This window comes from Melozone crissalis, unplaced genomic scaffold, assembly GCF_028551555.1.
Source record: "Melozone crissalis strain CALT ecotype California unplaced genomic scaffold, PUWL_Pcris_2 ptg000120l_1, whole genome shotgun sequence".
Lineage (NCBI taxonomy): Eukaryota > Metazoa > Chordata > Aves > Passeriformes > Passerellidae > Melozone > Melozone crissalis.
The window spans coordinates 2,338,611-2,362,189 of NW_026535896.1; the positions used below are offsets into that span (position 1 = coordinate 2,338,611).

Sequence of the window (23,579 nt, forward strand, 5' to 3'; positions counted from 1 at the left end):
CGGCCACCCATCCTTCCTGCCCTGGTTAATACTGGAGAGGGCGGCCAGCAAGGAGTAAATATTAATGACAGGGTATGGAGTAACCTCTGCCCGGCACCACATTACCTCAGCACGGGCTGTTCTGGGAAAACCCATCTTGCTCCAGTCACTCCTGCAAAGGCCTGAAAATTTTTTTACTACAAAAATGCTCCTTCCTTTCAGGAGCAAAGTAGAGGCTATGGGAGCATGGGTCAGGTACAAAGCTGTGTGGGTGTTTCTGGAAGAGAGATCCTCACACAGAAAAGAAAGAGGGAACTGTGGGAATCCACAAAATTTGAGAGTTTTGGGAAAGCTGCAAAAGGCAAGCTCCAGAGACAGCAGAGCTGTGATTAGAGCTAAGCAGCAGCTATGAGATAGGTCAGCAGAAAACTTATTTAAACTGTAGAAAAGCAAAGACAAATAGAACAAATAGAACAATAGTCAGTGTATTAACGCTTGTCTAGAATAACTCTAGAAGGCTCTGGAATGTGATCCAAGTGGCAGGGGCTGGCAGAAGCCCTAAGAAAAGTGAAAGAAGGGAGCAGGGAAAGGTCAGAAATCCTCCCCTCAGAGATATTGAACCCTGTCACCTCATTTCCCCTCCTTTCACACTTCAAATGAGACAAACAATCCTTGAAAGTAGTTTATTCCACAATAACGATTAGTCGATAAGGATGTGCAGTCAATAGCCAGCTACTGGAATGCAAGTGCCTGCCATAAACCAACCCCACAGAGCAATTGCTTCCTTCACCTCGACCATCGCCCCGGCCAGCTGCACCCCTGGGGCACAGTGGGAGAGGCACAGCACAGCCTGCGAGGGCAAAGGTGACGCCGGGCAGGCAGGACACGGCACAGGCACAGGCACAGCCCCACTCCCTGCTCAGCCTGGGAGCTCCGGGTCACAGGCGCCTCCCCGAGCGGGCACAGAGAGCAGCCAGGTCCTGCAGAGAGCGCGGCGCTGCAGGGCCACAGGAGGAGATCACCGAGTGCAGCACCTGGCTGTAGGCTGAGCACAACGGGGACACAAACAATATCAGGGCATGAGAGTTGCGCTTATGGCCTGAAACTGGGCTTGGCTCTAGTCTTTCACCAGAGCTGAGAGATTGGGGTATAAGGTAAATCAACATGCCTGTACACTCTGCACACTCCTGAACATCAATCAAAGATTATTTTATGGACCCAAATGTCTCTGTTTTCCCTCCCAGATAACTCCCAGTTGTCCAATCAGGTACTTTCTCAAGCTCTGCTCAAGGTCAGAGCACTCCATCACCTAAGGAAGGCCATTTCCAGACCTTTGTGCATCCTCCTGGCAGACGATTCAGCATTTAAGGCAGAGGGCTCTGTGTCCCTAATGAGATGCTTTGCAGTATTTTCCTCATGGCTGTGTCACAGCTGTGTCATTTAACACTTGTAGGGGCTGCTGCCTTGCTCAGGATGCCACTACACTCCCTCAGGGACAGAGGTTGGGTCAAGCAGCACAGCCCCTGACTTGCCCTCTCCAGAGCATATTTGGAGGAGCATCTCTGCACAGCAGCCCAGGAGCATGGAAACACCTATCCTGGTTTGATTTCTCCCTGTATAATCAGGCCCAGGTGTCTCCTCTCTGAAAGCAGGAGCTCCTACCTTTGTGATTTTTGTAGAAGATGCAGTTATTGGCACAGGTATCCGGGTGGGAATCCCAGAAATCAGACCCACAGGAACACAGTGGGGGCAAGTCAATGTTACAGAGCTTGACTTTCTCCCTCATCTGGGCTCTCAGAGCTTCAAGATACCTGCAAGGGATCAAACATTACCTCTGGCAGTGACACCTGGCTCTGCACGAGGAGTGCAGACTGCCTGTACCTCACGTGCTCCTTATCTCGCTGCTGTCTGTCCCTCACTCTCCTCTCCTCCAGCTGCAGCTGGGCCAGGGCTGCCCAGGTTCCCTCTCCTGGGGAGGGCTCTCTCTGCTCAGCCACATCTCTCATCCTCTGCTCCTCTGCCCGCCGCTGATTCTCCTTCTGCCTCTTAATCCTGCAGGAACACACACAGCTCAGAGAGGGAGCTTCCCACCCCAGCCTCCATTCCTGGTGTGAGGTCAGGCCACAGCAATCTGGGTGATGCTGCTGCTTCCAAAGGCAAAAGTGATCCTGCAATAATTACAGCATTAAATATAAACAAACATATTGGCTTTAAACATAGAATGGTCAAAAAAGCTTCCCAAGCCTCCATTCTTCCCCCCATCTGGCAACACCAGCCTGTGAATGCTCTCCTGCCTTTAAACTCTTCCTACCCTCCTGTTTTCTCACCATCCTGAATTTCCTCTTTCCAGCTCCCTCCTGCATCACATCCACACATGCTCCTGCCACACACAGTTCCCCAAAGCTGCATTTCTGTCCTTAAACAAAGCTGGGCTCTTTAATACCCCTCAGAAAGGACCAACACCTTGGCTTCCCAGCTTCCCCACTTCCCACTGTTTCTGATTATGAGGCAGCTTGGATCCTTCTGTAAGCACCTTCCAGGACAGGGAAGTGTGACAGGGCTGGGTACAGCAGAGACATTCCAAAACAGGTTTTAAAATGTACTTTTAACCAAGTTTTCCTCCAAAACAGGCTTTAAAATGCACTTTTAACCAAGTTTCCCTCTATTTCCTCAGTCTCCCTTGCACCTACATGGCCCTCCAGCCCTTTACTGTGACCTGGGTTGTGTCATTTCCACCAAACACAACATTCCCCTGACAAGCAGCAGTTGCAAAGCACAAAGGCTTTACACCAAAGTGTCTGACATTTTATTCCCAAATGCAGCAATGTGTCCCAGGCCACTCCTTGCCAGGGGGCATTAAAACCAAAATCAAGGCTGGGAAGGAGTCAGGAAAAGACATTTCACACCCCCTTCATGTAGGGGGTCAAATCTTTACATCCAGAAAGAAAGTGCTTAAGTTGACCTTCTCTGGTTGAGTTATAAAATTGGAAATGTTTTTTAAATGAAATGTAGAACCTTAAGTACAGCACAATAAATCCACTCTAGGCCAAGGCCAGCTCAGGGCTTTATACCCTGCAATTACAAACCCAGCTCCCCTCTGCACACACTTCAAGGGAAAAAATCATAATAAAAAGGTACTGCCCTAACTGGGAATCCCTGGGGCCTTGCCAGCATTCACAGGGTGGGACAAGCTCTCCCAAGTGCCACTGGAATGTCAGGATGTGGCTCAGGGAGCACTGCTTTAGACTGGCAGTTTTTCCCAAAAAATGCCCATGAAATCCTGCCCTGTGGTGCCTGTCCCACTCCCCCAAAGCCTGATCACAGACATGCCAGGATGGTCAGATTTAGGTCAGCTTATTCAAAGGAAAGCCAGGAAAAAAACCCAAAAATTACAGGATCTTTCCTATTGTGCTGTGAATTTGCAGAGCTGCTCCTTAGTGAACTCCTTCACAGGAGAAGCTGAAAAAACTCCACCACAATCGATACTTTAACACAGATACCAAGTGTTCAACTCTGGAACAAAGGCCTGTAAAATATTTTATTACACTGTATAAGTTTTTATGGCAGCGAGGGCGAAGGGTCTGATATTAAAAATGCCAGGGATGGTCACAGCTTAGCACAACGACATAACCTCACCCCAAAGTTTCTAAACACTGGCTTAGGTTCCCAGAGTCATGGTTTGGGGAGCTGGCACTTTTCCCAGCCCCATGATTTGGCTCCAAGCTGCTCAGGGACTTTAAAACCAGATAGAGAAGTGCTAAAGGCCTCAACATGGCCCGAGGGTGTGTGAATCCCACCCAGACAAACTCACAAGACTTTTCCAACCCTCTGAAGGACCCTGCTGGAGGAGGTGACCCCAGCCCGTGCACGGACTCACTGGGCCACTCTGTGCTGCCTGTCCTGCTGCCGCTGGCGCTGCCGCACTCGCTCGCGCTCCAGGGCCATGCAGAGGCGCCGGCACCGCAGGAACTCGCTCTGCCGCTGTGGAGAACAACAGAAAGATGTTTAGGAATAAATAGCCAGGGATATCAGTGCTCAGCTTGACTGCTGGAAGATGGAACCTTTCCCCAAAAGACCCTCAATGTCTCTGAGTGCACGCGACCCAGCATTGGGAAGATTGAGAGATGGCACCAAGGTAGGAAAGACCAAGTGATCTCAAAGCATTGGTGAGCTCTGTACAAGCATCCCTCCACTTTATGATCATGGTATGTATTTTTGATCCACTTTATCACTTTAGGATCATGGTTTCTATTTTTGATCCACGTTATCTCTTTATGATCATGGTTTGTATTTTTGATCCACTTTATCCCTTTAGGATCATGGTTTGTATTTTTGTTTGGTTTTTGGGGGGTGGGGTTAGTTCTGGGGTTAATTCTGTGTCTGTTTGGGGGTGGTTGTGAAGTGCTGATAATAGTTGGTTATTGGTTTTGAGACTAGGAAATATAGAGGAAGGTTAATTGAAAGTGTATTGATGACAAATGATTTGGATAATCATTGGACACTGCCAACGATTGGCAGTGGTGGCAATCTGTGGCAAATGATGGATGGCAGCTCTGCCACCTGGCAAACTCCTAAATTCTCACTTTGCTGAGGGGAAAAGAGCCAATTCCAACTTCAGCCTGCTTGAATTTGGATCCACCTGGACACTGGTGCTCCCCTGCAGTGGAACCCTACATCTCCTCCAAAAGACAAAAGTATGACACCAAGCTGGGTTCTCTATGTGCAGGAGAATTGCCTGGGATAAATATCAAGTAATATCAGTGCTCAGCTTGACTGCTGGAAGATGGAACCTTTCCCCAAAAGACCCTCAATGTCTCTGAGTGCACGTGACCCAGCATTGGGAAGATTGAGAGATGGCACCAAGGTAGGAAAGACCAAGTGATCTCAAAGCATTGGTGAGCTCTGTACAAGCATCCCTCCACTTTATGATCATGGTATGTATTTTTGATCCACTTTATCACTTTAGGATCATGGTTTCTATTTTTGATCCACTTTATCCCTTTATGACCATGGTTTGTATTTTTGATCTACATTACCAATTTATGATCATGGCTTGTATTTTTGATCCATGTTATCCCTTTATGATCATGGTTTGTATTTTTGATCCACTTTATCCCTTTAGGATCATGGTTTGTATTTTTGTTTGGTTTTGGTTTTTGAGGGGGGGGTTAGTTCTGGGGTTAATTCTATGTCTGTTTGGGGGTGGTTGTGGAGTGATGATGATAGCTGGTTATTGGTTTTGATACTAGGAAATATAGAGGAAGGTTAATTGAAAGTTTATTGATGACAAATGATTTGGATAATCATTGGACACTGCCTATGGATGGCAGCTCCTATGGATGGCAGCTCTGTCACTTGGCAAACTCCTAAACTCTCGCTTTGCTGAGGGGAAAAGAGCCAATTCCAGCTTCAGCCTGCTTGAATTTGGATCCACCTGGACACTGGTGCTCCCCTGCAGTGGAACCCTGTATCTGCTCCAAAAGACAAAAGTATGACACCAAGCTGGGTTCTCTATGTGCAGGAGAACCACCGAGGTGACAAAACCATTGCTGAGACAAATCCAGGGGCCCTGCAGGGAAGAACTCCCATGTGGATACTGAGGGTTCAGTGTCTGGGCTTTGGGTGATCCCACTTTGGGTGATGCAGCAAAGGCAGGGAAACCTCCTGGCTAAAGCTCCCATCAAAGCTCTCCTACTGTGGGATACAGACACAGTTTGAGCTCCATGACTCCCAAAAGTTTAATGCACAGATTTTTCTTCATGAAATGCAAAACCTTTGGGCTCAGTTTGTCCACCTCACTCAGTGGAGAGAGCCCAGCACAGCTGGAGATAAAGGAGGAGGAGATCACCAGGCTGCCAGTGAAGAAAACCGGATGGAAAAACCCCAGGCAGAGGAGAGTGCAGCAAAACCAGTTATCTTGGATGGATCAGAGCCAAGGAGATTAAAAGCAAGAGGAAAGGGAACAGCAGGGTTAGGAGGAGCAGCCTGAGAAGCCCCAGCTGTTGTCACACTGGTGAGAAACCACAACCATATTTGGGATCAGTTGGTTTGAAAACACTTGTAAAAACCCTGCAAATTGTTCGGAATTTTACACTGCAAACTGCAAGAAAGGTGAAAAAAGGAGAGAGTAATGTTCCTCTTCATGGCAGGAGGAAGCAGGAAAATAAAAGTCACTGGCTTTAGACATCCAAGAGAAACATCATCATTCTCTATCACTGAGATTAGCATGAGCCAAACTGTCCAGGACACAGGCTGTAAACCCTCACTGTGAAATCATCCACTTGGCCTGCAGGCTGAGCTTGAGGCTATTCCCAAAAGCAAAGAAACCTTTATATTCCAGCCTTGTATTTAAACAAGATAAAGTTAGCTTTGTTCTTTCTTTTTTTTTTTTTTTTAAGCATTTTTGGCAGCTTCTTGAGCTCCTTGCAACTGCAGCAAGCACCCCATGGTTTTGCCAGGCAGAATGAAAGGAGCCTGTTTCTCCTTCAAATTTTTGGTGTTATTGAGACCCCAGATTTTGTAGGAGTAGTAGGTAACAGTTCCACTTAGAACAGATTTTAAAAAATAACCTGGTAGCTTTGCCTAAGACCTGAGACCAAAAGCTGACAAACTAAACCCAGTAGGGGTTTCATACATTAAAGCTCCTCTGAGGTTTCTCATTAGAGCCAGCAGCATTCTTAACACCCAATCTCTTCCAAACAAAACCTCAAGGGGTTTGGCTCCCCTGGACAGACCTGCTTCCTGGTTTCCTCTTGCTCCACACCAGCCCAGAGTCTGAGGGGAGGTTGGCATTCACTGTGTGGCCTCCCAGGAGGGCTCGAGTCCTTCACTGTCCCACCACAGACCTGAGATAATGGAAGGGAGCAGCATCAGCATCACCACAGCTCTTTGTCATCTTCCCCCAGCAAAATGCTCTTACTGGAGGCAGGGCCTCTGTGTGATCCCTCCAGACCTCAATGACCCACCTTGGAATGGGCTTTATCTGGGGTCCAGGTTGGCCATGAACAGGAGAGATGTGCCACATCTCAATAAGAGTCTGAGCACCAAAGCTTTGCCAAAACACCTCTAAAGATATCCTTGGAGGAGGGTTTTGGTTTACTTTAAATATGGATGCACATCTCCCCATCCCAAACTTGTATTATGAATTACTTGAAGGGTGAAAAAAAACCTCAATGTAAGGGGAATTCCACAGCCAACATCTCCCAAAAACCTCAGTGTAAACCTCAGCACAACCTTCTGCTGTGTCCCTATCTACCCAGCCAACCTTCTGCTGTGTCCCTATCTGCCCTGGCAGCATTTCTGCTCCAAGCTGGACTAATCCCCAGCCAAGGCTGGGCACACACTGCCACAGCCACAAAGCCTTTGCCAACCACCCCAGGCAATCAGGATGAACCATTTCCACCCCCCAGATGCTCAGAAACAGCTGCCTGAAAACAAAAGAGGAAGGATAAATACATCAAGCCCTCCTCAATCCCTCCTAGGGCAGGGCCTGCCACCCCCAGGCACCGGGATAGCCACAGCCATCTCCTTCACCTGATACAAAGCTTTGGGGGGAGGGGTTTTTGGTTTTTTTCCGGTTTTTTGGGTTTTTTTCCTCCTCTTTTCAAGGTTTCCGAGTGATTTGATCTCTTTTGATCTCTTCCACCCTCAGGTCTTTAGGCATGAGGTCTGAGCATGGCTCTGGGTACGATGTGACAGCACGCCCCGGTTTCAGCTTTCACCTGGGCAGCTGCCAAGTGGCATCACAAGCAGGCAGGAATCCAAGGCCACGAAAGCAGGGAATGGCAGTGCCGACCTCACTGAGCTCCAGTTCTGCTCCCAAACCTGCTTTGAGGATGGTGGGCTGAAGAGTAAAGCAGGCCTGAGGGAGCAAATGCCCCTCCAAGAGCAGCCTCTTCCAGACACCAAAATAAATTTATGATCCAAACCACTCAAGACCAACTTTGCACGAGTCTTACTTTTTTAAACTCAATTTTGATGTAGAAGCCATCATCCTGCCCAGTGGCACGTGCAGCTGTGCCCTGCTCCAGCAGCTCAGCAGGCAGATCGTGGTGTCCTGCCAGCAGCAGCTCCTCACCCTCTTCCATGGGCACTGCAGGTGCTGGGCAAGGGTCTGGATCCTGGAGAAGGGAGGACATGGGTGTAAACATGGAGTTAAAATCTGGCTGTTTGGTGCCAAGGGAAAGCTGAACACCCTTGGAGCAGCTTTAGCACACAGGAGGAGGCTGTGTGTGCTGTCACTTGGATGGGATCTGGCAGCACCATGTGCTCAGCAGCACCATGGGCCACCAGAGCTGGGCAACAGGAATGCAGCAGGGTGGCTGTGACTGTGCCCTCCCCAACTGCAGAAACAGTGGGGTGAAGAGAAGGAAAGGCAGAAACCTCTCCAGGCACAATTTCACAGTGGCAAGGAGCTGGAATCTCTGAGAGACACCGAGTACAGAGCACACTCCTTCAGATGGGAAGTGGGCAGGCTCCCCAGTGGCAATCCACAATATTTTGAGAGGCAGCAGATTGTTTCCTACAAAATAAAGAATTAAAATGCCAGAAGCAAGCTTGAAGCCAGGATAATTTTTTTCCCCGTGCTTTCTTTTTTTCCTTCAGCGTGGTGGGAAGGGAAGCACAGGACTGCTGAGAAGGAAAGGATGGATCAGCAGGAGAACAGGTGATGCCAAGAATTCCTTGATATGGCTCTACTGCTGTTTGGGAAGGACAGAGAATAGCCTGGAATTATTTGATAGGCACAGCAGGAATTACTCCATCAACCCCATTATGACAGAAACATGACAGAATAGCTGCTTTGGTAAGGATGAGGGAATAGAGGGAAGGGTTATTGCTCTGGGTGTTCCTCTGGAGCACTGAAGGCAGAAAGACACGACATTGTGGGAAAACAACACCAGCTTGGTGGAATGAGACACTGGGGAAAAAAATTTGGGTGCTGCCATGCTGGGGAGCTACAGCTGTCCATCAAAGCCTGGAGGCAAAGACTCAGTAACAGGATGAGCTGGAACACCGGACAGGTCATTTCCAGGCAATTACCATTCTGGTATCTGCTTGGGAAAGAGGCAATTAACTCCTTGGGTGCTTTTAACCTGAATAGAAATCTTGGGGGGGGAGAGAAGGAGCAGCAATCTTAGGAACATGGATTATTATCACAGGGAATGCAATGCTTTACAGGGAGAAAGGAAAAAGATGAAGAAAAATGCAGAAAACAGAACTGAGGGGAAAAAAACATTTCAGCCAGACTTGCTTTGAGTTAGCAGCAGCAGGGAGAAAACTGCTGGGATTATTATTGGGAAGAAAAAGTCAGGTTATTCCTAAAGCTGATGTTTTTAAGGAGGATGGACCTCCCCTGGGCCAGAACAGCAGCTAAGGTGCAAAAAGCTCCCTGAAATCTATGGAGGTCCAGATTATCAAAGGGCACAAGGAGTGTCTGTCTTTATTTAAAGGGGAGGAAAAGGAAACGCCAAATAAAAGATTTTAGCCTCAAGAGTTTAACTCTGGCTTTTGAAAAAACAAGAGGAAATCACCTTGCAAACTATCTGTAAACCACAAGAAAACAAGATAAGCAGCAACCAGCATAAATGAGTCAGGAGTCAGGCTAGGATAAGCTGCCTGTCTCCTACAATAGAAGGAAGAGGCCTCAGGCAAAGAGCAGCACAAGACTCTGGGGTTCGTGGCCTAATTCAACACTGGGGTGAAGCAAAACCTGCTAGATGGAAGTCTGATGTGGGATGCACAAAACTGATTAAAAACATGGCCCAGATTTGGTCTCAGGAGCTCACTGCACAGAAATAGGGTAAGAACGAGGTGGGCTCTGCTCTTTGATTTCATTATCAGCCTGGATGAAGGAGGAAAGAAGCATCTTGATTAAGCTACTGACCCCACTTGCCTTGTATTGGGTGAAAACCCTTGGGATAAAACCAAAGAAATGGGCTGGAATACAAAGCACAAGGAAACTCAGGGAGCACAAAAGCAGAGGCAGCACTACCAAGGGGGTCAGGTCCATGGTTGTGTCTGTGGCAGCCTTTTCCCCTGAAGGGAAGATGCTGCACTCCTGCCAGGCTGGGAACATGCCAAACCTTCATAGAGGGAGAGATTTAGATTAATATGGGAGCTTTTTTCTCCTCATATATCATGGAGTAATAAAACAGAGCAATGCAATAAATCAATATATTCCTCCCAGAATAGATCAGGGAAGCTGGTCAACTTCCTTATGTAGATTAATTGTAGGTGCAGTGAGGCTGGGATGGGAGGATGGTCCCAAACCCCTCCCAGTGTTTCTCACTGCTGTGGATGACTTGCTCAGGACTCCCACGGATCTCCTGTAACCTTCTGGCTCACCTGGGCAGTGGCTTTGTTGTTTATGTGAGCTCATAAATCAACCTATCTCACTGAATGCATTAGTAGCTCAGACAAGAAGGATGTTTGCTGTTGGAAACAGGTAACAAGGTTTTTGAGACCATAATTATTGTGTTTCTCTGAGTCCTATTTGCAGAGCTGGCAGACTTCATCAGAAATCCAAGAGTACAAAGAAGAGGCAGAGCAGCCCTTCTATAAAAGGACAGTTTCTAGATAATCAGCAAAGATCTACTTCACCTTTGGTGAACCTGAAAAAGAGAAGGGAATGAAGATTTACAGGATGGGCAGGAAACTGGCTCCAGAGGCAATCAGTCAAAACACCAGGCTGGGTTGCTCCTGGTGTTCTCCAAAGTACATCAGTTCAAGAAAGGTCTTGGCATAGAGACAGGGGAAATAGCTACAACACAAAAGGGGTCTTGAGAACTCAAGGAGCAAAAGCAGGATAAAATTAATCAGAACAAAAGGTGGGACTGACCTCCTTCCATGTACTGCTTTCAGGAAAGCAGCTGCATGCCAACCATTCTCTACCAGAAGCCAGCCCTGGGTGAGGAAAAACCCTCCAGATCTTTGCCACCCACACAAAACAAGCAATTGATGCAATGGAAAGAGGTGCTGAGGTTTGTAGAAATAAAGGCACCTGAGGGAAGGCTGGTCATCACATTCCTCCCAGACACCCAGATCACAATCTCAACCTTTAAAAGTCTATTTTGCATTCTTGAGTTCATCTCAGAGATGTTTTCACACACTTTATCCTGCTGCCTTCTCTGAAATGGGTTAGCCACATGGAAAGCACAGGTTATTTCATTCCTGCTGGACAAACTTCCAGAATTATGTTTTGGATTTGCTAATTAGAGCCAAACCTTCAGCAGTGTGCAAGGTGATTTCTCTGCCCTGCTCACCTGCTGCCTCCAGGCTCCGTGGGACGCGTGGGACAGGATCCTGCGGGACGCCAGCCTGCGCCGCACCTGCTGCACTGCCCTGCTGAGCTGGGCCAGAGAGAGGCAAAGAAAACACAAGTTCAGCTGCAAGGAGACATCTCCCAGCCAGTCTGCTCCAGCCAAGGAGCTCCACCAAGGCAGCACAACCCAGCACACAATCAGGGTCTTTCAGAGATCCTCCTTGCTCCATCAAGGCAGCACAACCCAATACACAATCAGAGCTTGCCCGAGATTCTGATCCAGGCAACTCATGTGCTCCCAAAACATGTTGCTGAGATGCCAGATCCCAAATTTTCTTGCTTGGTATCCAGCCAGAAGTGATTTTCCACCCCAAGGTACTTCAATTAGAATGAATCTCATGGTGCTCCATCTGGAATAACTCCAGCTCCTAGGCGAGCACGCAGGCTTTCTAAACCACCAAATGCACCATAAACATCACTATTAAAAAAAAAAAGCTTAAACAGTCCTGAAGGCAGGCTTTCCCAGATTTCGGGCTGCGCGAGACAAGCTGCAATGAGGTGGCACCACCTAGTGCCACCTCAGCGCCAGGACAGGGCTAGGAAAGCGCCGTCCGTGCCTGCCAGCAGCCAGGGCAGCTCAGGCACAGCATCGGGGATGGGACACCCAGTGGGATGCACTGAGGAGCACCACAGCGTTCAGGGTGACAGTGTGAGCTAACGTTTCATTAAATAGCTAAACGCAAATAGCAGGGATGTGCTGTGGAATTAAAAAAGAAACCATGGCATGTTCCCCATTTCAAACCCCGAGGATCCAAAATGCTGAAGAACCAATGGAAGTGCAGGAGGGGCAGGGCTCACCTCGGCAGCTTGCTGCTGGAATGGCTCCCCGTGCTCCTCTTCTGGCTGGGCTGGGTCACAGCCACTGGGTGCACAGATGATGGCAGCAGGGAGGCTCTGGAACAGGCACGTGTTCTTCCAGGGGGTTGAATACTGCACAGCAGCACAATTCTCCCTCTCCACCTGCCAGGAAAAAGCCACAGGGATCTCCAACCATGACCCAGCAAGAAGTCAACCCTGGTGACATTTCACCACCCTTGGGAGGGAGGTTTTGGCTCTCCATGCTGGGAATACAAAGAAGCATCAGGTTCTTTGGGGCTGAGGGTATTTGAGGGCTTCCTGCTTGGAGCTGGCAGAGTTACATGAGGACATCCCCAGCCAGCCATGGAAACAGCCCAAACATCCCAAGGGTGGCCAAAGCTGGTGACATGTCAGTGCATTCTCTTTTCTGCCACAGTCAGATCCTGGCAAGCCTCCCCAGCACTTGTTTGAGAATAGAAAGAATTAAATATATTCACAGGATAATCCAAAACAAGCCCATGGGGGGAAAGGGAATGTGGAGACACAGGGAAAGCGTTGTTTGGAAATTACTTGGCTGCTCTGGAAAAGGGATCGGAAAAGAAACAGCAGAAAAATGCTTTGCTTCAAAGGCAGCCAGGACACATCCACATCATTCCCAACTCCTGCATGGCTGTTTTGTAACTCCAGGAAATTCCACAGAGAGCTTCAGAACTCTGTTCTGCTGCTGCCTGAGGGAGCCAGTAACCTTTCCCTGGGGAGGCTTCAAAGCATCTCCAGCACCAACCAAAGTGTGACGCTGACCCAGCCTGGACACCACCTGCCACCGCAGGGTCTGAAACCTCAGATTTTCTCAATTTTTCTCATTAACACCCTGACTTAAGGTACTGACTTAAGCCCCAGTGTTTGGGTTTTTCCCAGTTTATGCTGTTTGGAGGAGTTTCTCCTGCCAGAGCCTCACTTACAGCTTCGTAGGCCTTCTGCAGCTCCAGCCTGCGGCGCAGCCTGGCCTGCCGGTTCACGCGCTGCCTCACCTCGCCCTGGAACCTCCTCAGGCTGGCTGCCTTCTGCTGCTGCTGCTCCTTCAGCTCCTCCTCCACCCGGGATGCTGAGGCCTGGGTGAGGGGGAAGCAGATTTCACCAGGGTTTTGTTAAACTGTAGCACTAGAGCAGCTGTGTCCCTGGATTCCCTTTCCCCCACCCAGAGGGACCAGGCAGACAAGGAGCACCCAGAGCAAACGTCATGTTTTGTTTCAAAATATGTGGAGTAACAGCTTGGACAAAATCTACTGGGTTATTATGGGCTGGATTCAGTCTGACTAGAGATACAGAGCAGGCACAGCTCTGCCTTTGCCTCTCTGCATCTACAGGGAAGGAAAGAAAAAGGAGACCCTGGGAGCAGCTCCCAGCTCCTATCAAATACCCAAAGCCTGGATCCACAGGAACAGGCCAGCCCCTCACCCTGGTTGGAAGCACATCAGGGGAGCAGTTCACAGAGCACAGCACTGCTTCAGAATGTCTGTACTATCTGAAGTGAAAGATTAAGAGCAATGACCTGAAAAACCCAAAAACCCCATTTTGTTTTCTTTGCAATTCTGCCAAGCAACACCACCATGGCTTAAATTAAAACAGCACTGCTCTCCTGGCTGCTAACACAGCAAGAGAAACCAGAGATGGAGGAAAGAGGTGAGACCCAATGAACTTGGAACAGTTCATCAAGGTCAGCACAGCCCAACAAAACTCCAAGACAGGGAGAAATCCACCCTGTTAGGGATGAAACCAAGAGTGCTCCAGGGAACAGCCCAGTGCCAGCTCACCCACTGCCCACCTCAGCAGCAACTCTGATGCATGAGGCATTACTATGGGTTAATTAAGTGTATTAAATAAGCTCAGATAACCCTGGGCAGCTTCATTCACCTCACATGGGGAGCCCCAGGAGCATCCAGGCCCCCTGAAGCTGTCAGGAAAAGATCAGCTCCCCCAGAAGTTCCACAGTGCCAAGATGGAAGTCCTGTGGAATACGGAGATGATTGATTTCCATAAATGATCTCAGCCTTTCAGGATTTAAATTACAATATAGAAATAAATCATCTCAGAAGGGCAGGAGCTTCTATAATGTTCAGACATTAATTACAGGGGACTGAACTCATCATCCAATATTTAATGCACTTTTAGTCCTCCTTAGAATAACCCTCAAAACAGAAATTCCTGAGATAAGCATCCATGAAGATTTCCTTATGTATTTCTAACAGGATAGAGATTTTTCTACTGTTTCTAACAGGAGAGATTGGCTCCAGACCCTGAAACACTCAGCTTAATTTGAATTTTTTTTTTTTAATCAGCAACACAGAATCAAATCTCGACTCCCTGACATCCTTAAGCGATGAGTGGGAAAGCAAGAAGCAGCACTGGCTGGGTTCCTCACCTGACTAATGTTTAAAATTTATGCATTTCTCCTCAAAGAACAGTTTATTGGAGGGGGATCAACCCAGAGAGATGCTGAGGTGAGACAAAGTAGAAATTCTCCAGAGCAGAGATCCATTTTGATTTAAGTGAAATGTACATCTTTGAGTTAAGTCTGTAGTTTGCAAACATAGCTATTTAGCCTGACTGCAAAAAAGCCTAAGCTCAGAGAAACTGCTTCAGTGAAAGACAGAGATAAAGAGAAAAAAGACCAAAAGTGATAAAGAGAAACAGAGACTGCTGTGAGAGCAGGTCAACCTGACCTAAGAATTCTTTCTGATAAAGAAGAACTAGCGGCAAATGTCACGTGACATTCCTAAAAATGAATATGTATGAACCTAGTGTGAAATTGTATGCATATGTATTTGAGAAGAAAATAAAAAGAGACCCGAAGTCCCCAAAAGTAAGTATGTATTTTAAAGAGAGTAACCTCCGCATGCATCCAGCGCTGTAATAAACATACCTGTAATAAATACACTGTAATAAACATACCAGCTTTACAACTTTCACAAAGTTGTAGAGTTTTGTTTATCTCCACAAAACAGAGGGCTTGTGCAAAGGGGAGGCCAGACTACACCGACACCACGGCAGCTTCTGACCCCGCTAAATCACATTAAAACAAATTATTATTTTTAGGAGCCATGCTCCTGACTGCCCTCAGGCTGTGACAAAGATCCCCTTTGGCTCTGGCCCCGCTGCGGGTGTTAGGGGCACAGTGAAGGGTTCGAGCCCCGCAGATGGTGCACTCACAAAGGCCGGGCTCTGCTGCCCGGGCGCGCTCTCCACCCAGGCGCCCACGGCGGCCACGCTCTGGTTCCTCTCGGCCAGCGCCCGCCACCGGCACCGCAGGGGCTGCCCCGGCCCCTTCGAGGGCAGCACCATCCCCGCACCGCCGTGGGCCCGGCCCTGGGGACGGGAGCAGAGCTCAGGGTGTGTTCCGGGCACCCCAACCCGCCCCTGCCCCATCCCCTGCAGCCCAACCCGCCCCTGCCCCATCCCCTGTACCCCATCCCCTGCACCCCAACCCACACCTTCCCCATCCCCTGCACCCCAATCCGCACCTTCCCCATCCCCTGCACCCCAATCCGCACCTTCCCCATCCCCTGCACCCCAACCCCACCTGCCCCATCCCCTGCACCCCAACCCGCACCTGCCCCAGCTCCCGCACCCCAACCCGCACCTTCCCCATCCCCTGCACCCCAACCCCACCTGCCCCATCCCCTGCACCCCAACCCGCACCTGCCCCATCCCCTGCACCCCAACCCGCACCTGCCCCAGCTCCCGCACCCCAACCCGCACCTGCCCCAGCTCCCGCACCCCAACCCCACCTGCCCCATCCCCTGCAGCCCAACCCGCACCTGCCCCAGCCCCTGCAGCCCAACCCGCACCTGCCCCAGCCCCTGCAGCCCAACCCCACCTGCTCCATCCCCTGCAGCCCAACCCGCACCTGCCCCAGCCCCTGCAGCCCAACCCGCACCTGCCCCATCCCCTGTAGCCCAACCCGCACCCGCCCCAGCTCCCGCAGCCCAACCCACACCCGCCCCAGCTCCTATACCCAGCGCCCTCCTGCCTCTCCCCGCGCTGTCCTCCCGCAGCTCCGAGCGGGGACCCCCAGCCCATGGCGGCTGACAGCCCCTCTGCCCCATCACTGCACCCCTTCCCTTCTATCCCCACTGCCACCTCCTTTACCCCACCTCCAGCTCCCCGTTCCCCCGAGGTTCGCGCTCCGATCTCCCGGTACCCGAACTCCACCGCCCCCCATCCCGGCCAGCCCCTCCTCACCCCCTGGGTACCCTCACCCGTCCCTGGGCGCTGCCCCACGGGCTCGGGCCCATCCTCCCGTATCCCCCCAACACCTCCCCAGACTCTGCACCTTCATTCCCCGTAATCCCCCTCACCGAGCCCGCCGGAGCCCCTCAGGCCGCACCAACCGCCACTTCCGCCGCCAGCGCAGCTTTGAATCCTGGCGCCACTTCCGCCGCACGGCCACGCCCCGGCCACGCCTCACAGAGTCCCGGTAACGCCCCTGTCGCATCCTGGTCACTCCCCCAGACGTCCAGGCCACGCCCCGATGTCGCCTCGGTCACGCCCCGATCTCGCCCCGGTCACGCCCCCGGAGTCCCGGTCACGCCCTCAGCCCTCCCGGTCACGCCCATCCTCGCCCCGCCTCGCTTCAAGCCCCGCCCCCCCGCCATAGCCAATCGCAGGCCGCCCCCAGCCCCAGCCCCTCACGATTCCGAGGTCACCGGTTCGAGTCCCGCCTCCGGTGGAACGGGGGTGGAGGAACCGTGTCTGCCTCAGGGCATCCCTGAAACGGCCCCCTGAGCATCCCTGAACACCCCACACAGAGCATCCCCGTGCGAGTCGCTCCCACATGACGCCCTCCGAGTATCCCCTTAGAACATCTCCACACAGCATCCCCCCAAAGGCACCCAAAGCACCTCCCCATAGGTGACCCCAAAGCATCTGCCCCCTTAATGTCTCCCCAAAACTCCCTCAAAGCCCCTTTCTGTAGCATCCCCCAAACCCCCCTGCACCATCTCCCCATAACCCGTCTCCCTCAGAGCATCTCCCTCCCTCTGGGACAGGATGCTCGTAGGCATCGACCCCTTTTGGGGGCCAGGAGACCCCCGGGGGGTGGGCGGTGTCTCTCTGGGGTGATGAGCCTGGCAGGGCTCGGGAGGGGGTGGGAAATGGCTCCGGGCATCCTGCCTCACGTCCCGCTGCCCTATTCAGCGGTGCCCGGGGAACTGGCGCTAATTGGCATGGAGTTGGAATGAAGCCTGGATGCCACCGGGCTTCGCTTTAGAGCCTGGGAAGAGGGGAAAAAAAAAAAAAAAAAAAAAAAAAAAAGCGGGGTAGTTTTTTGGGATGGGGGCTCAGCTTTGCAAAATATCCCTCCTAAAGAAAACCCCAGTTTAGCTGAATGGGGTGTTCAGAGCCCAAAATCCCTTTGGATTGTCCGAGGAGGGGATGGCAAACCTCAGCCGGGCTCGATGGGGTGATGCCTCCCCACCCCAAGTGTAGAAAACATGGAACTGGGGGTCTGTAAGCGGGGAAAAAGGAAAAATTGCAAATCTGAGTGGTTTTTCCTCAAATAAATGTCAGCTCGAGGCCTCCGAGGAGGCGAAAGCCACCAGGACACAGGGCTCTATTGAGAAAGGAAAGAACAAAAAAAAAAAAAAAAAAAAAAAAAAAAAAAAAAAAAAGGGAAAAAAAAATAAATTAGCCGGGCGAAGCGCCAAGCCGGGAGCTCCGAGGGACGTGCCCGGAGTGGGGAAGCGGAGCGATTCGGGGGGCGAGCCTGCCCGAAATGTGGGGAGCGCCGGCTGCCCCGCGGGGCCACCCCGCTCCCCCCGGGCTGCTGCCGCTGACCTGGCTGCTGGCGCTGCACGCAGGTACGCGCATTTCCCTGTTTTCCCACTGTTTTCCCTTTTTTTCCATGGTTTTTTGGGGATGTCCAGATGGAGGGAGCTGGCCGGGGGGGTGGTGAGGGTGGTGATGCCCTATGGGGGGGGTTGAGGGAGGGTTGTTGCGCTGCCGAGCGTACCCTCTGCTTGGGAGCTGGGAAAAAAATGGGGAAAATTGGAACGAAAATGGGGAAAACGCTTTTCTGGAGCCAAGCAGGTCCTGATGTCGGGGAGGATTTGGCGCTGCCCCCATCCTGAGCTTCTCCCCAGGTTTTTTCCTTCCCCGAACCCCATTTTTTCCCAATTTTTTAGCATCTCCAAATATTTTCTCTTACCCATTCTTCAGCTGCCCTTAAAAAGTCATTTTTCACCCCATTTCTAGGCTTGCCCATCCCACTGCAACCCTCTGTTTTCTCCATCATTTTCTCCATCATTTTTTCTCTAAATTCTCACTTTTTGGAATTCAATGAGCCCCAAACCACCCCATCCCAGGTCTGGCAACACAGAAAATCACGTTCAATAATTTTGTTCCGTTTTACCAAAGTTTGCACCCAAAAGCAGCTCCGGGGAGGCCCCATTTCCCTTCAGATGGGGAGGATGGATGAAAAACAAAACCAACTGGGTTTTTGCTGACTTTGATTTTGACCCTAAAAACAGCCAGGGCTGCAGTGAGGACACCCCAAAAAATAGTGCAGGGAAAAAAAGAAAAAGAAAAAGGGATTTGTGCCACAAAATAGTGTGAAAATGAGGATTTTTGGTGGGCTTTTTCAACAAATCCCTTAAAAAGGGCTGGGAGATCTCCATCCCTAAGCCAAAGATGCTGTAGGAAAAATGAACATTTCCTGATTTATTAATGAACTCCCCAATTTTGGTTTTTTATCCAGGGTGGAGAAAAATCTAGGAACAGGGTGAAAAAGGGGGAAGAAACAGTTAAAGAGCAGCGCACGGGGAGGGGGCAGGGATGCATGGAAGGCCACATCCCCATCCCTTGCCTTGGCCTTCCCTGTGGGGCGAGGGTTCCCCCAAATCTGGCGAGTCGGGGCCTGTTTGTGGCGCTGCCGGGGAGGACGGACGGACGGACGCTGCATACCAATAGGTCCCATGACTTTTCGGGCTTGTTTAAGGCCTTTCTTGCTCCTGCTTCTCCCAGCCCAGCTGGTTTTCCCACTCTCCCCTCCTCTTCAATATGGGGTTTGTTCGCTGTGGGTGATGGTGTTCGTATGGGGGGCTCGCGGGTGGCACCTCTGCGATGTCAGGACGGGGATGCTGAAGGTATTTTGGGGAGGGAGAATGTTTTGGAGAGTGGCCTCCCTCAGAAAATCATGTTTTTACACTTTTTCCCTGCCTTTTTTGGCTCGAAACCAGCGATGAGGAGCAATGCACGTGCATCTCGTGATGCAGTTTTCTGTCTGAGGGGGCTTTGTCTGGACAGGAGCATCCAATGGGGATGGGGGTGAGATATAAAATCCTTCCCCTCCACCATTTTTGGGGGAATTAAGGTATCTTTGCAAGGCATTGCACAGATCAGAGCACTGGCATCTCTCACTCCCAGGCAGCTTTTGCAGGACAACGATAAAACTTTGCCAAGGGTTGCCTCGACCTGCCTCCCACCCCCTGCATTTTTGCAAGTGATGTGTGCATTTTTGCAAAGGGCTGCATCGACCTGGCTGCAGGAGCACTTTCCCTGCATTTTTGGGGGTGACAGATGAATTTCTGCAAAGGGTTGCATAGGCCCAGCTGCAGGAGAGCTCCTGCCCAAGGCCTGCACATTTTGGGGGCACCACATGCATTTTTGCAGAACCCAGCAACAGGAGATGTGCCATCCACCTCCTCCTTGCATTTTTGGGGTGATGCATGCATTTTTGCAAAGTGTTGGTGATATTTGCCTGGCTGCAGGAGCACTGCCACCCCCAATGCAGCTTTGGGGGGTGATAATGCATCATCCCAGGGGGTTGCATTGACCCACTGTGACCGTGTTCACAGGGGTCTCAGGATGAGGGAAGAGACGAGGATCTCCATGTTTCAGAAGGCTTGATTTATTATTTTATGATATATATTATATTAAAAATATATATAAGAATAGAAGAAAGGATTTCATCAGAAGGCTGGCTAAGAATAGAATAGCAAAGAATGATAACAAAGGCTTGTGGCTCAGACTCTCTGTCTGAGCCAGCTGACTGTGATTGGCCATTAATTAGAAACAACCACATTAGACCAATCACAGATGCACCTGTTGCATTCCACAGCAGCAGATAACCATTGTTTACATTTTTTTCCTGAGGCCTCTCAGCTTCTCAAGAGGAAAAATCCTAAGGAAAGGATTTTTCATAAAAGATGTCTGTGACAACCCACCTCCCATGCCCAAAGCAATTTTGGTGTTGATTCCTTGATTTTTCTTGTGTTGCATTGATCTGCGTGCAGGAGGGCTCCCACCCCTCATGCACTTTTGGGGTCACACGTGCATCTTTGCAAAGTTTATGGAACCAAGCTGGGCACCTTGGGGGTGCTCACTTGGGGTTTCCCTGTTTTCTCCATGTTGACAAGGATGGAGGAAACCCCACTTGGGGTTTCCCTGTTTCCTCCACCCCGTCTCTTCCCACACCCCAAGGTCTGCTGGCAAGGATGAACATCACTCCTCATGCACTTTTGGGGTCACACGTACATCTTTGCAAAGCTTACAAAACCAAGCTAGGCACCTTGGGGGTGCTCACTTGGCGTTTCCCTGTTTCCTCCATGCTGGGCACCCCCTGTCTCTCCCCCCACACCCCAAGGTCTGCTGGCAGGGGTGAACATCACCAGCCCCACGCCGCTGGTGCGGGGCACGGCGGGCAAGGCGGCGCTGCTGTCGGTGCGCTACGCCAGCGCCAGCGCCGACAAGCCCGTGGTCAAGTGGCAGCTGAAGAGGGACAAACCCGTCACCGTGGTCCAGTCCATCGGCACCGAGATCATCGGCAACCTGCGGCCCGACTACCGCGACCGCATCCGCGTGCTGGAGAACGGCTCGCTGCTCATCAGCCCCCTGCAGCTGGCCGACGAGGGCGCCTACGAGGTGGAGGTGTCCATCACCGACGACACCTTCACCGGCGAGAAGACCATCAACCTCACCGTGGACAGTAAGGGCAAGGAGGACAGCCAGGGGTGTGACCGTGTTTGCAGGGGTCTGAGGATGGGGGAAGAGATGAGGATCTGACTCCACATCTCAGAAGGCTTGATTTACTATGTATATATTGATATTATATTGATATATATATATAATATTTATATATATTCTATTAAAACTATACTAAAAGAATAGAAGAAAGGATTTCATCAGAAGGCTAGCTAAGAATAGAAAAAGAAGGAATGATAACAAAAGCTTGTATCTGAGGATGAGGGAAGAGACAAGGATCTGACTCCATGTTTCAGAAGACTTGATTTATTATATATATATTGATATTATATTGATATACATATATATATTATATTAAAACTATACTAAAAGAATAGAAGAAAGGATTTCATTAGAAGGCTAGCTAAGAATAGAAAAATAGGAAAAGAAAGAATGATAACAAAGGTTTGTGTCTTGGACAGAGAGTCCGAGCCAGCTGGACTGTGATTGGCCATTAATTAGAAACAACCACATTAGACCAATCACAGTTTCACCTGTTGCATTCCACAGCAGCAGATAATCATTGTTTACATTTTGTTCCTGAGGCTTCTCAGCTTCTCAGGAGGAAAAATCCCAAGGAAAGGATTTTTCAGAAAATATCATGGCTCCACGGGGCAGATTGGGTTATCCATGGGATGTCTTTCCTGAGCACACATTGGGATGGCTTGCTCCAGCTGGGAGGTGGTTTTGGGGGTTTCAGCCCCCTCAAGTTGGTGGGGTTTTGGTGTCTCTCTTCCTGCCCTGAGCCTTTCTGTCCCCTGAAACATGGCATCACCGTGGTTCCTCTATTGCCCACAGTTCCCGTCTCAAAGCCACAAGTGCTGGTGGCCTCCTCAACGGTGCTGGAGCTCAGTGAGTTCTTCACCCTCAACTGCTCGCACGAGAATGGCACCAAGCCCACCTACACCTGGCTGAAGGACGGGCGGCCGCTGAGCAACGACTCCCGCCTGCTCCTCTCCCCGGACCAGAAGATCCTCACCATCACCCGTGTCCTCATGGCTGACGATGATGTCTACAGCTGCCTGGTGGAGAACCCCATCAGCCATGGCCGCAGTGTCCCCGTGAAGCTCACTGTTTACCGTAAGCCACCCTTCTCCCCTTCCTGCTCCCAGGTTTGGCCATCCCTTGCAGATGCTTTCAGCTAAAATTTTTTGGGGGGTTGTCCTCCCTCACTCTTCTCCTGCAGGCCGGAGCTCTCTCTACATCATCCTGTCCACGGGTGGCATCTTCCTTCTTGTCACGCTGGTGACAGTTTGTGCCTGCTGGAAACCCTCCAAGAAGTACGTGTGGGGATAACATGGGAGACAAAGGCGGTTATCCCATCCTGTCTTGTCCATCCCGTTTTGTCCCATTTCATCTCTTCCCATCCCATTTTGTCCTTACCATCCTATCTCATCTCGTCTTGACACATGCTATCCCATGCCATGCCAAGACATGCTATGCCATGCTGTGCCATGCCGTGCCATGCCATGACATGACATGATGTGACGTGCTGTCCCATCCCATCCCACCCCATCCCATCCCATCCCACCCCATCCCATCCCATCCCTGCAGTACTTGACCCCCCCGGATGAGCCACAGGCAGTTCCCCCCGTTCCTCCAGCACGATGCCAGTGCTGCCCCATCCATGCCCTGCCCCTTTCCAGGGAGAAGCGACAAGCAGAGACACAACCAACCTCTGACTACGCCGAGCAGGACGAGGAGCGCCTGAAACACGAGGGTGAGTGCCGGCCTGGCGTGGCAGTGGTGTGCTGGGGGACACCAACGCTCTGGGCATGGTGAGCAGCACCTTCCCTTCCTTCCACACAGCCGAGGGCATCCCACGGAGCGGCGAGCACGAGCGCAAGAACCCGGTGGCCTTGTACATCCTTAAAGACAAGGTGAGAGCCGGTAGCACCAGCAGCACCAGTAGCACGCTGGCAGCATCCCAGCAGAGGGTCTCGCACATGCCCCACGTTTTTGTGCTCTTGTCTTCGGGCAGGACTCTCCGGAGGCGGAGGAGGATTCGCTGCCCGAGCCCCGCGGCACGGTGGAGCCCGGCTACAGCAGCTCGCCCGTGCCCGCCGCCGGCCGCTCGCCGGGCCCCGTGGGGCGCTCCGCCCGCCGCTACCATCGCTCGCCGGCCCGCTCGCCCGCCTCGACGCGGCCGCACCGCTCCCCGCCGGGCTCCCCGGCGCGGTCCCGCGGCGCCCCGCGGCTGCTGCGGACTGCGGGCGTGCACGTTATCCGCGAGCAGGAGGAGGCCAACGCCGTGGAGATCAGCGCCTGAGCAGCGGACTGTGCGCGCTTTGGTGGCGGCGTGCGAGGGGCAGGGACACCGGCACGGCCGCGCTGCCGCCGCCGAGCGAGCGGGGACACCGGCACGGCCCTGCTCCGCCACTGGGCGTCATTCTGCTCGGCGTAAAGTCACTAATTTCCTATTGATCCCACCCAGAGCTCCCCTCTTCCGTCCCCCTTTTTCCGG

General features: G+C 51.3%; 2 protein-coding genes across 3 annotated transcripts; one reads left to right on the top strand and one right to left on the bottom strand.

Annotated features, from left to right (window-relative positions):
- Positions 1 to 913: 913 nt before the first annotated feature.
- Positions 914 to 15,449, bottom strand: CCDC15 (coiled-coil domain containing 15). 2 transcript variants are annotated; one of them, XM_054292966.1, is made up of 10 exons: positions 15,308 to 15,449; positions 13,060 to 13,209; positions 12,098 to 12,259; positions 11,241 to 11,327; positions 7,938 to 8,099; positions 6,714 to 6,824; positions 3,857 to 3,960; positions 1,861 to 2,031; positions 1,642 to 1,790; positions 914 to 1,024 (listed from the first exon to the last, which is right to left on the bottom strand). In XM_054292966.1, exons 1-10 carry the CDS (start codon positions 15,437 to 15,439, stop codon positions 918 to 920), a joined length of 1,335 nt encoding a protein of 444 aa, XP_054148941.1. In that variant the 5' UTR covers positions 15,440 to 15,449; the 3' UTR covers positions 914 to 917. The 2 variants fall into 2 exon arrangements, with proteins under 2 accessions (XP_054148941.1, XP_054148942.1); XM_054292967.1 differs by lacking the exon at positions 1,861 to 2,031.
- Positions 15,450 to 17,818: 2,369 nt separating this feature from the next.
- Positions 17,819 to 23,391, top strand: HEPACAM (hepatic and glial cell adhesion molecule). Its single transcript, XM_054292898.1, has 7 exons — positions 17,819 to 17,955; positions 20,739 to 21,080; positions 21,914 to 22,195; positions 22,302 to 22,395; positions 22,762 to 22,835; positions 22,925 to 22,995; positions 23,097 to 23,391. The coding sequence occupies exons 1-7, from the start codon at positions 17,871 to 17,873 to the stop codon at positions 23,382 to 23,384; spliced, it is 1,236 nt and encodes a 411-aa protein (XP_054148873.1). The 5' UTR covers positions 17,819 to 17,870; the 3' UTR covers positions 23,385 to 23,391.
- Positions 23,392 to 23,579: the final 188 nt, after the last annotated feature.

What these genes read in the sequence shown, in the direction of transcription:
- CCDC15 (XM_054292966.1), bottom strand. Translation starts at nt 15,439, where the DNA reads ATGGTGCTGCCCTCGAAGGGGCCGGGGCAGCCCCTGCGGTGCCGGTGG. An exon ending in AAGAGGAAACCAGGAAGCAG is followed by an intron (nt 3,961 to 6,713) that starts GTCTGTCCAGGG and finishes TGTTCTCCACAG; the next exon opens with CGGCAGAGCGAGTTCCTGCG. An exon ending in CTTCTACAAAAATCACAAAG is followed by an intron (nt 1,025 to 1,641) that starts GTAGGAGCTCCT and finishes CGTTGTGCTCAG; the next exon opens with CCTACAGCCAGGTGCTGCAC.
- HEPACAM (XM_054292898.1), top strand. Translation starts at nt 17,871, where the DNA reads ATGTGGGGAGCGCCGGCTGCCCCGCGGGGCCACCCCGCTCCCCCCGGG. An exon ending in CATCAACCTCACCGTGGACA is followed by an intron (nt 21,081 to 21,913) that starts GTAAGGGCAAGG and finishes TATTGCCCACAG; the next exon opens with TTCCCGTCTCAAAGCCACAA. An exon ending in CGTGAAGCTCACTGTTTACC is followed by an intron (nt 22,196 to 22,301) that starts GTAAGCCACCCT and finishes CTTCTCCTGCAG; the next exon opens with GCCGGAGCTCTCTCTACATC.